At 56.6% G+C, this 14,352-nt stretch overlaps 1 protein-coding gene across 1 annotated transcript; it reads right to left on the bottom strand.

Moving 5' to 3' along the window:
- Positions 1–1,341: 1,341 nt before the first annotated feature.
- CRIP1 (cysteine rich protein 1) lies at positions 1,342–5,367 on the bottom strand. The gene is made up of 5 exons (XM_065842042.2): positions 5,246–5,367; positions 2,354–2,448; positions 2,205–2,262; positions 2,042–2,089; positions 1,342–1,687 (listed from the first exon to the last, which is right to left on the bottom strand). Exons 1-4 carry the CDS (start codon positions 5,283–5,285, stop codon positions 2,049–2,051), a joined length of 234 nt encoding a protein of 77 aa, XP_065698114.1. The 5' UTR covers positions 5,286–5,367; the 3' UTR covers positions 1,342–1,687; positions 2,042–2,048.
- Positions 5,368–14,352: the final 8,985 nt, after the last annotated feature.

Below are 14,352 nucleotides of genomic sequence, written 5' to 3'. Positions count from 1 at the left end.
TGTGGGGAGCGGGAGGACAAGAGATCCTACAAGACCTTGCTTGCTGTGAAGTGTGGTGGTGGCCAAACAGCAATAGCCTTTGACATAAACACCACATTTGTTGCGTTAACCAGGTGGGAGGTGAGGCAGCACAGCCTGGTCGAGTTTGTCCCACTGACGTGTGCTTAGTGGGTGCAGAGCCTTTTGGCATCAAGCATGTGGGAAGTTTTAAGATGCTTATCAGGTCAAGCTGCTTTTGGCACCAAAGATTTTTGCATTAGTCATGTACCTGACCCCTGAGGGTTTTGGTCAAGCCCCAAGAAGGCTGATGTGACAGTAAGATGTGGAGAAGTCTCTAAGGAAATGCATGCAGAAACCACAGACAAAAATATCTGAGAGCATTGTAAAGTATATCTGAATATGTAAATGGGGTGCTTCAGGTTAGGGAAAGATATGATTAGGAAACCGTTTTAGAAACATCCTAGAAGTCAACATCTTCTACATCTGTCAGTGCTGTTCTTCCAGTGGGACAAAGAGCCTGAAACACGAAAGAGCAAAGCACTTGTGAGTCAGCTCTTGCTTTGTAATGCTGCACATTTGCTTTCCCTACCACGGGAGCCTGGCCCTGCCTCACCCGTAACCTCCACCTTATTTGGCCTTTTCATACAGCTGCTCAGAGTGAAAGCAACAAACACCAGGTTTTCCTGATGTGACAGTCAGCTGTCTCCCAGCAAGAGACCTCCCTGTCCCAACTGAGGGCTGCAAAACGCCATCTCAGATCCAGGAGCAAAGACCTCAGTGCTGCCCATGGTCATGGCTTTCCAGCAGGCACTGCCAGGGGCTGAGACATGGCCAGGAGGCTGTTTGGTGCTGGAGAGGCTGTGGGTCAGCAGTCTCAGCCCCATGTCCAGCAGCACTGCATGCCTCTGCTTTAACCCCATTACAGCTGCAGACAACAAGAGGAGGCTTGTGGTAAGAGCCACCATGCTCTTGGTTTCTGCAAATGCCATGACACAGACCCAGTGAGGCTGTGGGTGGGGTAGGACCCTCCTCCTGAGGCCAGGAAGACCACGTCCCCAGGTAGGCACCAGCACAACACCCACCACCCCTTTCCCATGGGGATCCCCCAGCCCTGGTGCCTGCAGCACCTGGGGACTGCTCCTGCTCCACATGGCTCAGGCAGCTCCTGGGCTGGGCAGCCACAGACAGGCCCTGTGCACACCTAGAGCAGAAACACATGGAGCCATCACACAGTGTGTGGCTCGATCCTGAGGCCATCTGGGGTCCTTAAGCAAGTGGACAGCATTTCATGAACAAGTCCCACAGCACCCCTCTTACAGAGCACACAGCCACTACATGGGCGAAGCTTCTCTTGATCTGGGTTTATTAAAGACTGAGAATACAACTGTGGGCCCAGCCACAAGAACCGGGTGCCAAAAGCAGGGCTGGGTTTTGGCTGGAAGGGTGCGGTCTTTTCTCCAGGCGGTCTCCAGCAATACTGGCCAAATTTCCTATCCGGCAGGGCGTCTCAACACCCCCACCCCGGCAGCGCTCCATCTGGAGCAGAGCCCCTCTCCGCACCAGCCCCAGCCTTGGTTACTTATTGCTTTGAATGTGCTAGTCTAGTACACAGTGAATTAAAATTGAAAATGCGTGTCTGTTGCCGTGCGTTGGTGCTGTCTTCGGGCTGTGCTGGGAACCGTCAGACCTGGAGAGGGATGGAAGAGAGGGATGGATGAAATGAGGCTGGTCTGGGAGCAGAGATATCCCTGGAACAATGGTGCTCCGGGACAGACCCTGTCTTTGCTGACAGGCCACAAAGCAAAAGGCTTTGGCGTCTGTTGCTGGAGCTAAGCGGGTGCTGATGGTCACTGAGGGCTGGTGGAGAGGAGGAGCTGACACCCAGCAGGTTGCTCCCGAGCACTGGTGCGAGGACTGGGTGTCACAGCCAGCCTGGGGAGATGCCGCAGCTTGTCTGCCTTCCCTGCTTGGTTGGAGGATACAGTCCCAGCCAGCCTGGCCAGATGGAGGCAGGAGGGGAACACCAAGGGAAGGCACCAACCTGAGGTTTACTTGAATGTGTGGCTCTCGGCTCCTCCCCGGCCGAACCCTGGAAGAGAGACAGAGCAGGGTCAGCATTGCTGCAGGACGGTGAATGCACCAAGAAATGGGAGCCCTGAGCCGCTTTCTCCTCCCTCCCACAGCGCCAGCCACAGTGACCCTACCTTTGGGCCCGAACAAGGCGGCATAGCAGGGGTGGTTGCAGTATGGTTTGCCGTCATGCTGCAGGGAAAGAGAAAGCATCAGCCTCGACTGCCCTTCAACCCCATCCCTGGCTGCAGGGGACAGGGACCTCCTGGGCAGAAAACCTCACCTCTGCATGGCCACCAGACGTCAGGGTCTTGTTACACTTCTCGCATCTCAAGCAGGGCCGGTGCCAGTCCTTCCCCAGAGAAGTCACCTTCTCGGCTGCCATGGAAAGGACACAGGTTAGTTCAGGCACTGAACAGGCGCAACAAGCAAGTTTCGGTAGGTTGATCTCCTTACCATCAACCCTAGGGAGGATGTTTTGGGGCATTCTCTCAAGTCTATTTGTCCAGGACAAAGGGCAACATGTTTCAAAACCAAGTGCTCGCTGTGCACACACTTGGCTGAGCACATCCAGACACCGAGATCTGAAACAGCAGTGTCGTGCCCAGAGTGAACATCACTTCATCCTTGCAGACTAACTGACTTCTATCTGTCTTCCAATCTGTCTTCCTATCTGTCTTCCAATCTGTCTTCCCAGGGTGAACATCACTTCATCCTTGCAGACGAACTGACTTCTATCTGTCTTCCAATGATTTTGGGACCTTCCTCCTTCCAACATCAGCCTGAAAGGGGATTAATTTCTACCCAGCCAGCTGGAGCCCAAGCAGCCACTAGAGTTGGCAGGAGCAAATGGGGGATGCTGGCAAGGACTGGGGAGGCAAAGCCATCGCTGTGCCCGACCAGCACAAACCAGTCTCCTCCAGCCATCAGCACTCTGGCCACCATTCTGCTTCTGCATGCACCATGGCAAACCAGAGTGGGGCTGGAGCATGGCTGGGGTTCAGGCAGCGGCAGGGGGGACAACGTGCTGTTTGCCATAGCCAGGATGTGTTTACGGAGAGAGGAGGGAACACAGGGTGGCTTTTAATTGCAGCACAGCAGGGGAGGAGGGTATTTTCTGCAGAGATAAAGCAGAGTTTTCCACAGGAACTCCATCAGAGCCAAGCCCAAGCATTCTCCCCATGCCTGCAAAAGGAGGTCCAGCAATGGCACGGAGCTGCTGCTGGCAGCCTGTGCCCCAGGGGGCCCTCAGCAGCCTGAAGCACCTCTTCTTCAGAGTCCAAATACGCTCACAACAGCTTACACAAGGAGCCAAGCTGGCGGCTGCAGAGGTGGGAGTGTGGGCAGTGCCCAAATGTCACGAGGCAGCCCTGCTGCCGTCCCCCAGTGGCACAAAGAGCCTCCTGTGCCTGTAGCCCGGCAGGAGCCAGTGTCCTCCCTGTTAGGAGCCCCAGGAGCCCATGCCTGGCCCACGGCGCGGTCCTCCCATCATCAGGCTCTGGAAAGAGCTCAGCCTCCCCACCTCTTGCACAGGCATTTGCACTAACACTCAGGCAGGAGCTCTGCCAAGGCTCACTGCAGCAGCGTCCCCCGACTCTTGGCCATGCAGCTGAGATTGCCCTGGAAATCTGGTGGTGCCCCTGCAGACCTCATCCCCAGTCTCTTGGCATCATCTCCTCCTCATCCCTGCTCTCTACAGACATGATTTGGCCAAAAGCAGCCCAAGGCACACCTGAGCAGGACTGCTAAGCTCTGAGAACCCTGGGGTGTGTTGGATCTGGGCTTGCTCTGCCTCCACAGCCAGTACTCCTTATCTCCAGGGACACAAATTACAATGCAAGCTTGGTCCTCCAGCAGCTTTTGAACCTTCCTCAGCATCAACAAAGACGGTTTTGTAAGAGCAGCCTGATAAGCTCAGAGCCAAACCCCTGCCACCCCCTCCACAGCTGCACCTGCAGGCACAGCAAACCCAGCTCACCCTGACTGGGATCGAAGCAGATCCACAGGGAAAGGCAATCACTAACACCAGCACCTTAGTAGCTCCTTCTATCAAGACGGGTAAAAGAGGTGCCCCAGAACCCTCAGTCACAGGAGGGACCCCCAAACTGTATTGTGCCAAAATGTCACCTCAAAGCCTGGCTCCAAGTGCCGAGTTTAAGTTTAGGCAAAGTGATGTTCCCCAAGCACAGGAGCCATGTCCACAACACCCCTCCAGGCAGCCCCCACACCAGCTCCAGCACATCTCCCCAGGGTGGGCATCACTAACGGGCATGGTTGTTTCACAGGGAGACCAGCCCCCGTGTTTGAGCTTCCAAATTCTCTGGCAAAGCACAGGTAGAAGCTGGGACACGCACACAAGCAGAGCAGAAATAAGGCAGAGAGAGCAGAAGTCAGTGTTGGCACTCAGGTCCCAGATCCCTCAGCTCTAGTGAATTAAAAAGTAAGGAGTGAGTATAAGCTGCTACAGCAAATCCCCTCAAGTTCAGCTAAACCAGGAAAGTGGGGACATCTGACAGCCACTACCAGCAAGGCAAGAGGCTCAAACACCCAAAAACATCTATGGGCAGGACAGCGGGACCACAGCAACAGAAGGGGCAAGAACCTGGAATGCCAGCGTCCCAGTTCGGGGTAAGGACACCTGCCTGAAGCCCAGCAGCAGACAACAGCCAGACAAGGCTTGCAGCCAGCCTGCAACAGTGGCTTAAAAATAACACCCAAGGGCTGCCATCTCACTTTGCTAAACCACACAGGACAACATGTGGGCAACACACTCACCTAGGAACATGAGTGTGGGTGCAGCGGACTGCACCAGCCAGGCCTTTGGGCTCCAAACTGGCACAGGGCTGAGCTCCCTTGCTGTGCCATGGTCCTGACTGTAGGGTGGGGGTACCCGCTGCAGCCCACACCCTGCAGCGAGGCACCTCCTTGGGTGCATTTACAGGGTCACCCACCCAGGCAACCCTGTGGACCGACAGCACAGGAGTGCACAACTTCGAGGCACCCCAAGAATTTGCATTTCTGGGGTGCACAGGGACTTGTAAACACTGGGGCGTTCCAGGGACCCAAACGCCAGCGGAGTGCAGCATCGGGGCACCCCAGCATGAGCAGCCCGACAGCCCTGCAGTCCCCGCAGAGTGGGGGCGTCGGGGGGGGGGGGGAAGCAGGAAGCCCTTACCGAAGTAGACCTCCTTCTGGCAGCGGGGGCACTTGGGCATGATCCCGGCTCGGCTCGGGCGCCGCTCGCACCGGCTCTGGGATGCTCCGCGCCGGCCCCGCCGGAGTCACTGCCTGGCCGCCCCGCCCCGCCCCGCCCCGCCCAGATGTGCGGCCCCGCCCGCAGCTGGAGGCACCCACCCGGGGCACAGCCCGGCTGGGGCTCTGCACCCCTTGGCCCCTGCAACCCCTCCACCTGCTCTTCCTCACCCCGGCACCCCTTTCACCCTTTGCACCCCTGTGCCCTTTGCGTCCTGCAGCCCTACACCAGTTGCCCCCCTGCACCCTACATCCTTTACACCCCTATAACCCTTGCACCCCACACTCCCTGCACATCCCACGATCTGCAGCCCAGCGCACTCTGCACCCCGAGTCGATGCACCCTGGCTCCCTGCCTACACTTGTGCTGTGCGGGTGGCTGAGAACCCGATTCTGAGTGGGCTGGAGGTGTGATTGGCATTTGTCAATTAACCACATTCCCAGATAAAGATTCACGGGGCACTGACCACCAGGGCTCACCACCTCCTAGTACAAATCAGTTTCTCCCAAGGAGTGTAAAAGTTGACCCTCAGACAGCAACTCCTGCCCATGGGGAGGTTTGGGGCACGAGATGAAGCAGGAGGGAGTTATAGGGCTGTAACCCCCCCATCTTGCAGGGCCTCGGGAATGCCGTGGGTGTGGGACGTGGCTCCAGTCACTGTGGAGAGACAGCCCAGCTGCATCACTGACTGTTGTCATTTTATTAGGAGGGAGGACTTGCTGTTCCTTTGTGCTTGGCTTTGAAGGAAATGAAAACCCTGTCCAAAGTTCTGTTTTGTATGAAACAATCGTCCCCAGGGCATGTTGCTGCACTGCAAAGGTCATGAGGGCTTGTGAAACCCAGTGCCAGGACGCCTAGTGTCTGCCTCCCGAAATGCAGGGCACCCCTTGCCTGCACAAACAGGGACCTGTTGACACCAGAGCCCACCCGTGGGGGCAGGAGGAGAGGCAGCAAGCTGTGCCTGGAGGCAAAGTTCATGGTTCAGCTGGAATTGCTTGATAACGCAGCCTGGCTTCAGCCTCCCCTCCCAGCAGGAGCCCTCGTCTCACTGGTGCTCCCCACTGCTGCCCATGGTCCCAGGCTCACCCTGCTTGCCAGCAGCCCCACCGTAGGCCTGGGAGCCCCTCTGGCATGCTGCTGCCAGGACACGGCCAGGCTCAGCAGCCCGTGCTCACAGGGACATCACTGGGAAGCCTGCACCCAGCTAAGGTGTGAGTCATGCTGAGACGGTGTCTTACAGCACGGGTGGAAAAAGGTGTCCTGCAAAAGCTGCTGCCTCCACTCTGCATCCTCCCCATCCTTCCCACCCCAAATCACCACAAATATACGAGCACCATATTTCAGCCATGACATGTCCTGCACTGAACTGCAGCAGTTGCATTGCCCTGGCAAGAACCTCCTCCTTATGCTGTGCTGGGTGCAGCTGGCACCCTGATGAAATATGGAGGACAGGGCATGCTGCATCCCCTCTCTGGTAGCCCTGCTTCCCCTCACACATGGTGCTAGACTGCTTTGAGGCAGCTGCACAGCTAGGACAGCCATCTCCAGCTGTTCTCCCTTTTAAGGCAGATTTTGTGCCAGCAGGCAGCTGAAAACTGGTTCCTCACAGGTCTCTTCTGACTGGTCTAGCCCTGGTGGCTGGTCCCCATGGACAGCTTTGCCTGGCTCCTACTGCAGCAAGAACACTCCTGTCCCAGCCAGCGCAGCCCATGCCCCTGCATGGCACTGCATGCTGGCTGACCTGGAGCCCAGCCACCCCGACCCCTTGGTTTCCCCCTGTGCACTTACTGGAAACTGTTCACATAACAGAGTGGGCACAAAACAGGCGGCAGCTCTCACAAAGCAGGCGCCGCTGAGCCGCACACTGCTCTCTGCCAGCCCTGCCCACACGGGGCTTTATAGCCTGGCAGCCGCCCCCGCCCTAGCCCCTGTTTTGGCCCAGCCAGCCCTGTTGCGGGCATGCACCCACCTCAGGCCACCCCAGCCTGCTTCGTGAAGGGGTGAGCTCAAGCATGGTGTCTTCCCATGGTGCAATTTGTACAGGAACTACAGTGAGCCAGTATCAGGGATAAGGATGCTGAGAGTCAGCACTCCCGGTTTCTACACCTCACCAGGGCTGTGCATGCATCCTGCTCATTGCCGCAACCCTGCACTCATCCCATCGATCAGTGGGCACGCACTGCAGCAGGGCAGCAGAGCAAAGCTGTGTACCAGAGGGACCCTGGCAGGGAGGAAGAAGGGCTGCAGGTGTTCCTGAAGTACAGCAGCACCTTGGGAGCCTGCGGGATGTGACTTCTTACTTGCTTTACAGTGAGAGAGACCATAAACACTCCTAATACTGGTGTGTGAAACCCATCAGCACGCTGCAGCAGGGCAACAAACTGAGCCCCCACCAACCTGCACTCAGGGGAGGTTGTCTGGGAACACTGCGGCAGCCCGACATTTGGGGTCACCGCTCCTTCTGCTATTCAGGGTCCCTCCAGAAGCCAAAGCCATGCCACAATCATTGTGAGCCATTTTAGAGTGGCAGTGAGCAGCAGCCAGCTTGTCCCTCTTCAGTGGGACACTGCTCATGGTGCCGTGCCTGGGGACATGGGCAAGGGCAGGTAGCGGGCAAGCTCTGGTGCTGGGCAGAGATGCCTCCAAGGAGCAACAGAAGAGGAGCAGGGGTGGTGTCTTCAGCAAAGCCATGTCCCAATCTGAGCACTGCTTCGAATCCAGGTTCATAGCCTGCCAGGGAAACCACCCAGCCAACGCCAACAGAGAACAGCCTCCTCAGCAACCCACAGCATTATCTTATCTGGAGACCTTGTTCCAGCTAATTTAACGATCAGAGCAGAGCATGCCTCAGCTGTCTGTGACCTCTGATAGGAATCTGTGGGTGAGGCTCCATCTCAGAGCATCTGGCGCCAGCCCTCCCCAATGGCATAGCAACAACCCTCAGTAAAACCTGGGCTGTCTTGTTTGTTTGTTTGAGTGGCGTTGTTGTGGTCAGGGTCCCCTTGCCAGTCCCTGAGCAAGAGTTAGCAGAAGCTCCCCAGGTCCATCTGCGCCATATTTTGTGCAAAGTCCTTGCAGCCCCCATGGGTTTTCTGTGAGTTTCCTGAGCTCTTTGGTCAGGGTTGTATGGCAAGAGCTCCCAGGCATGCTGGAGCCATGGGCACATGCTGCCTGCCCAAATACCTCCTCGAGCAACTTGGTCCCCAGTAATTACCACAGTAATGACTGGAAAAGTCATGGGCATTTTAGCAGGCGGGGCGGGTAACATAAGCTGATTTGGGTTTGTTTTACTAACACAGCAAGAAAAAACAGTTATTTCCGCATAGCAAACCAGCACATCTGCCAGGGTGGCAGCTCCCACCTGGCCTCCTGCCCCCGTTGCTGGAGCAGGCAAGGGCTCCCATACTTCCTCCTTCATGGCCCCCCAAGCACTTTTGCACAGAGAGGAGCTGATGCATTGCTGAAAGGACAACCAAGGGGCTGGTGTCACCCTGTTTCAAGGGTTAGGACACATGATGGAATTGCTCCTCCAGCCTCAGATCCTCCTGAGCTGGGTTCTTGCCGAAAACATGACTGAGCAAAGCCCCGGGGTGGCAGCAGGGTGCTGGGCTGGGGGTGCATGGGGCAGCGGAGCGCTGGGGGCACAGCCGGTGTTTCCCCAGTGCTCGCACAATGGCAAGTCCTGCAAAATCTCCTTCCCTGGTCGTATTTCAGCCCACACTTGTGCAAGTCAAGAGCCCAGTCAGCCAAAATGATTTGTTGCAAAATACACCCTACCCCTGCTCAGCATGGGATTCTAATTTGACAAGAAAATTATAGGGTGGCTTAAAAAAAAGCCCAGCAGAGGCTGGGGGGAGCTACCAGACACATGATCTCACCAAAAGACCCGTGAGATGCCGGCACTGTGGCTCTGCCAAGCGGCACAAGCTACCCCATGGCGGGGGGCCGGCGCCCCCCCACACCCACTCGCCTTCCATCACCTCCGGATTTGCACATGGCTAATCCCATTACCGGCCGACTGGGAAAACAACAGCACGAAAGCAGCTGTCAGGACAAATTACACCCTAAGGAAAAACTCTGGGGTACGTCTTCATAAAGTTGACAGGCAGCCAACAGCCGGGAGTAATTGGGAACAGGACGGCAGCGGCAAAGGCAGTGCAGGAGCAAAGGGCTTGGGGCAGGGGCTCAGGAAGGGCCCCCCCGGGAGGGTGCTGGCAGGTGATCCCAGCACCCTCACCAGCACACTGCCACTGGTGCTGTAAAGCCCCAAACGGTTTGATCCTGCAAAACACACTCGCTGCTGTGCCCAGATCTGTGCTTGCTGCCCTCCTGGACACGGTGCAGAGTCCATCCTGCCATGGGCACGGACAATCACACGGCTGTTTCTAACAGAAACGGTAAAAACATTTCCAGCCGGGGCAAGGCAGCTGGCTGCCCGCAGCAGTCACTCGTCAAGTCAGCTCTCAGCCTCAAGAGCCAGGGCGTGAACGATTATCATGTGGTTAATATTACGCTGTGTGAGCAATAACAAACACAGTAGCCCCAGGGCAGCTCTCAGCTGGTGAGGCACTGATGCATGGCACGGGGACGTGGTGGGGACAGGGTGAGTCCTGCTGCAGGGAGGGGATGGGGCTGCTCGTGCATGGCCACGCTGGGGATGTGTCTGGGATTTCCATCCATGGGACAGAAGAGTGTGGTTGCCCTCACCCACCTCTGCAAGTCCCAGCTACGTGGAAAATCTCCTCTGATTCCATCCAGGCACCGTTCCCTCAGTCTCCCCACGTACGGTCTGGCCAAAGCCTCCACTGCCATCTGCTCTTTTCTGCAAGCTTTCCATGAGCGGCAGCCCAAGGAAACCTCCTGGCTAAATCCTGGCGGGGGAGGGTTTGGTGCATTTTCCTGGCACGGCCCCAGCTGTTTCTGTTGTGGCTATCGAATTCAGCCAGGATTGTCGAGGAAGCAACGCCCGCTGCTTTGGGAAGCCACCCAGCACCCATGAGGCATCTCCTCTGCCTGCCAGGGAGATGCACATCCCTGCCAGGGGCTGGTGGGGAGTGCGGGCAACACTCAGGGGATGCTGGCAGGGGATGCTGGCAGGGGACCAGTGCCAGGGGCCACCTCCCCAGCCCTGCCCTGGTGTGGGACACTTGCCTGGTGGCACCATTTGCCCTGGGCTGGGTCCAGGCTGTTGAAACAACACCTTTTATTCCTGGTTAAAAATTCACTGGGGATGAGGCAAAGGGGTGCAGGGGTATTTGCTCTCTCTGCCAGCACACTGCTCAGCGTGGTCATGCCGTGGTGGTGATGCAGGGCGGGGAGCTGCTCCGCTCCACCTTGCCCAAACAAGACAGAGGGTCAGGAAAGATCGAGAGGAGGAGCCGCAGGTTTGTATTCCCATTAGCAGTGCACACCTCTGTCCCACTAGCACAGGTATTCACCAACCAGCAAGCAGTGCCAGGGCACTCCAGGTGCCCCCAGTTTGGTTCCCTGGCTCTTCACCCTACTTGGAAACCAGACGGTGATATAACATCTGCTGCAGAGCCCAGTCTGTATCCTGTGGGGGAAATTCCTCACAGACACCCCTAGGCAGCAACAAGCCCGGGAGGTGCTGAGGGATGGAGCCAACACCTTCCTGGCCAGTGCCATGGCCAGAGACTGCACCAGCAGCTCTCCTTCCACCACAGCCCAGACATCACACTGGCAGAGGGATTCACAGCCCAAATCCTCCTTTGCTTGGTTTCATGCCTTTCCTCCTCTTTCATCCCTGCCTGCTCTACACCCACTCCAGGATTTACATCCTGTACTTCAACCTGCCTCTGGGGTCCAGCCAAATCCTGGCCAAGCCAGGGAGAGCCACACCACTGACTTCAGGGAGTATCAGAGCCGGTTCTTGACCCTCGTAGAAGCAAGCTGTGCTTACTGGGTCGCTTTTAATATCCCATCTTAAATCACATCTTCTAGCACTTCATCCCTTTTGGCTCCTATTTATTGACTTCCCAGAAAATGCTTTAAATTTATCTTGCTTGGCTGCCCTGCTGTGCTGCTCCATCCCCCAGCACATCGGAGTTGTGTTGTCAGCCGCAGCCCTGCTCCCTGCATTTCAGGAGCCCCTCCACACTGTGGTGGTTGCACCTCCCTTCCCTACATGGACTACCTCAGATTTTATAGCACAGGGCTGCCCTCATTGCTCTTATCCCCACCAAAGCCCCTCCCTGGTGTTTTCCATGTGTACAGCCTGGTGTGCCCCCCTGCCCCAGTCTGTACACTCACCGGTCCCTATTTTGGGTCACTTATGACAGCGTGAGCGATGCAGCCCTATTTCTGGTGTCACGGGCAGCCTCAGCCTTCCATTGAGAAACACCACAGGGTGACAATCCTGCTCTTCCCGCAGCTCAGGGATACCCAGGCTGGCACCCATCACCCAGACTTCCCTCAGAACAGGTTGACCACTGGTGCATCGTGACAGCTGGTGGGGTCCCTGCCCTGTGCCCAGCGAGGAGCTGCGAGGCACAGCTCCCTGCTGAGCTACGCTGGCTTCCAGGAAAGCTGGGAGCCACTAAGGGTAATTGCCTGGGACAAGTTCACAGGGCTTGGGGGATTTCCAAGCAAAGCTGCATCCACTTTGTTCTCTATTTTTCTCCATACCCTAGAGAGCATGTCTGTAATCATAATCACTAGAGCCCTCCAACTTTTTTATCCCACTAGCAAGTCCAAGCTGAAAAAAAATAAAATACTTGACATCCCTGAGGGAAAGGATGTTTTCCAAGTAAAGGGGCATTTTCGGCTCATGTAGGTCTCCAAAAAATAAATACAAAAGTGCACCAAGAATTAGAGGCCACAGCTGCCTTCCTGAGCAAAGTGCTGCTCTGCTGCAGCAGTGCCTGTGGTGGCCCAGTCCCCACACCAACCCAAGGGTGCCAGGACAGCCCCAACCCCACATGAGATCCCGATGCTCTGCTCCATCCTCCAGCTTCCTGCCCTTAACACCCACCTGCTGTACCTGGGGGTCACCTTCTGTCACAACAGGTACCCAGCTCACCCCTGCAGTGGGGAGTGGGGACAGTGAAGAGATGTCACTCACCTGGAGCCCAAGCAGGTGAGTTGTTGCCTTTGGGGTAGCAGGGAGCTGTGATGGATGCAGGCTTCCTGGCACCACCTCACACAGCAAAGAGAATTTTGTCTATTTTTAATTTCATTGCATTCCCCCAGTAAATCTCCCATGGGGAAAAGAAAATGTAAGCAAAGACAGCCCCAAACTAAAATAAAATCCTCTGTTTGATGGCTGCCTTTTGGGAGCAGGCAGCAGCCAAGATGCTGTACCTGCCCTGGCCTATATCACTTCACAGCCAGAACTACCCCAGGTACCAGCCATCCAGACATCCCCTCCCATCCACACCAGCCCAAACTGCCTCCCTCCTCATCTCAAGATCCCTGGCTTAACTATCCCCAGCAGTCCTGCATCAGCACTTCCCAGCCCACCCTGGCCATGCTCTGGGTCTCAGCTGAGGTCCTGGGTGCACCCAGGTCCCCCCTGCAGCAAGCATCCCTCCGGGGGGGCCAGGGCCAGTGCCCATGGTGAGGATGTTGTCAGGGCTGCAGGGCCAGGTGGGCGCTGGGGAGGATGAACCCCTCCTTCAGCTGCAGGCAGGGTGGTGGGGAGGAAAATCAGCCATGCAGTCCGTCAGGGAAACTCCCTGCTGTAGGGATTGCTGCAGGCTAGCAAAAAGGTTGGCATATTAAGCTTGTTAATTAATTACAGTAAATAAACGTTGCAATGATAGCTGGATTCGTGCCAAGACCTTCACCAGCAGCTGTGCCAGGCCCTGAACAGGTGATGGGGACACCCCATTCACTACTATTCCCGCGGCATGGGGCAAACTTGGCAAAATTTGGCTATGAGGGCTCTGCTCTGCTGCAGGTCAGGGAAGGAGTCAGCAGAGCGACACTGCTCTGATTTATGTAGTGGCCTTGGCCCCTAAAGCATCAGAGGGGTCAAGTCTCTATAGAAACCCCACCAAAACACAAACACATACACACACACACAGCCTGTTCTCCAGCCCAGGAACCATGCTGCCGAACCCTTTGTGCCTTGGAAAAGTCTGCATGTCGCTAGGATCACTGCTGGGAGAGGGAAAACCAGCAGGTCTCACACCTGCTGCCTGAGCCTGGAGGATGCCATTGTGGCTGAACTCTCCCCACAGGCAGAACCAGTGCTGCTGTTCTGCAGTGTCCGCTGCACGGTGGTGGAGCAGCTCCAGGGCTCAGGCTGCTATAAGGATGCAAGACACTACAGGGGCATCAGCTCCCTGTTTTCGCCAGCAGAGCCAGCAGGGTGCCTATGTCCCCAGAAGGGCACACCCAGCAGGCAGCTCAATAGGGCTCTTGCAAGAACGTGATGGAGGGGACAAGCCAGAGCAGCGCTTCCCAGAGCCAGTGTTTGCCTTGGCAGCCCCAGGCTCCATGCCTTGCTTTCCAGACACTGAGCTCCTAGGGGGAATAGCTGGATGTCTAAAACCAGGCCTGGCAGCGGGGCTGGTAACTGGCCAGGGACATGGTAGTTCCCAGGGGCTCAGAGGGTGGTCTGTGTCCCTGCACTGCATTCCTGTCTCACTGCTTGGGCTGGGCTTTCCCACCAGCAGCCCCACTCAGGTGCTGCAGCTGGTGAGCAAGCCCAGGCTGGGGGGAACAATGTCACCTGCTACATAACATCCCTCTGTTAGTTTACCATGCTGCAAAGCCAGGGAGCATCCCATCCTGCCCCATCCCATCCCATCTGTAGAGCCAGAACAGCCTCCTACAAGCCTGTCCTGTTCACAACCCAGGGAGCAGCCATGGCTTGTGCTGCACCAAAAGCAGCTCTGGCTTGGGCATCTTGGGCTTGGCTGGGGTTGAGGCTGCTCTGTCTTGCCCGAGGAGGAGCCAGCTGGAGCAGGACCATTGTGTCAGGGTCCCCACACTGTCCTGGGACCAGAGGGATGCTGTGCAGTGCACACAGCTTCTCTTACCTCCACTCACAGCTGAGCTGCACA

This window comes from Patagioenas fasciata, chromosome 6 (genome assembly GCF_037038585.1).
Source record: "Patagioenas fasciata isolate bPatFas1 chromosome 6, bPatFas1.hap1, whole genome shotgun sequence".
Classification (NCBI taxonomy): Eukaryota; Metazoa; Chordata; class Aves; order Columbiformes; family Columbidae; genus Patagioenas; species Patagioenas fasciata.
The sequence above is the reverse complement of the archived record's forward strand: the minus strand, read 5'-3'. Positions and strand labels throughout refer to the sequence as shown.

Excerpts from the sequence above, each read along its gene's own strand:
- CRIP1 (XM_065842042.2), bottom strand. The coding sequence starts at position 5,285 with ATGCCCAAGTGCCCCCGCTGCCAGAAGGAGGTCTACTTCG. Across the intron at positions 2,263-2,353 it reads CGTCTGGTGGCCATGCAGAG|CATGACGGCAAACCATACTG; the intron begins GTGAGGTTTTCT and ends CTTTCCCTGCAG. Across the intron at positions 2,090-2,204 it reads CGCCTTGTTCGGGCCCAAAG|GGTTCGGCCGGGGAGGAGCC; the intron begins GTAGGGTCACTG and ends TCTCTCTTCCAG.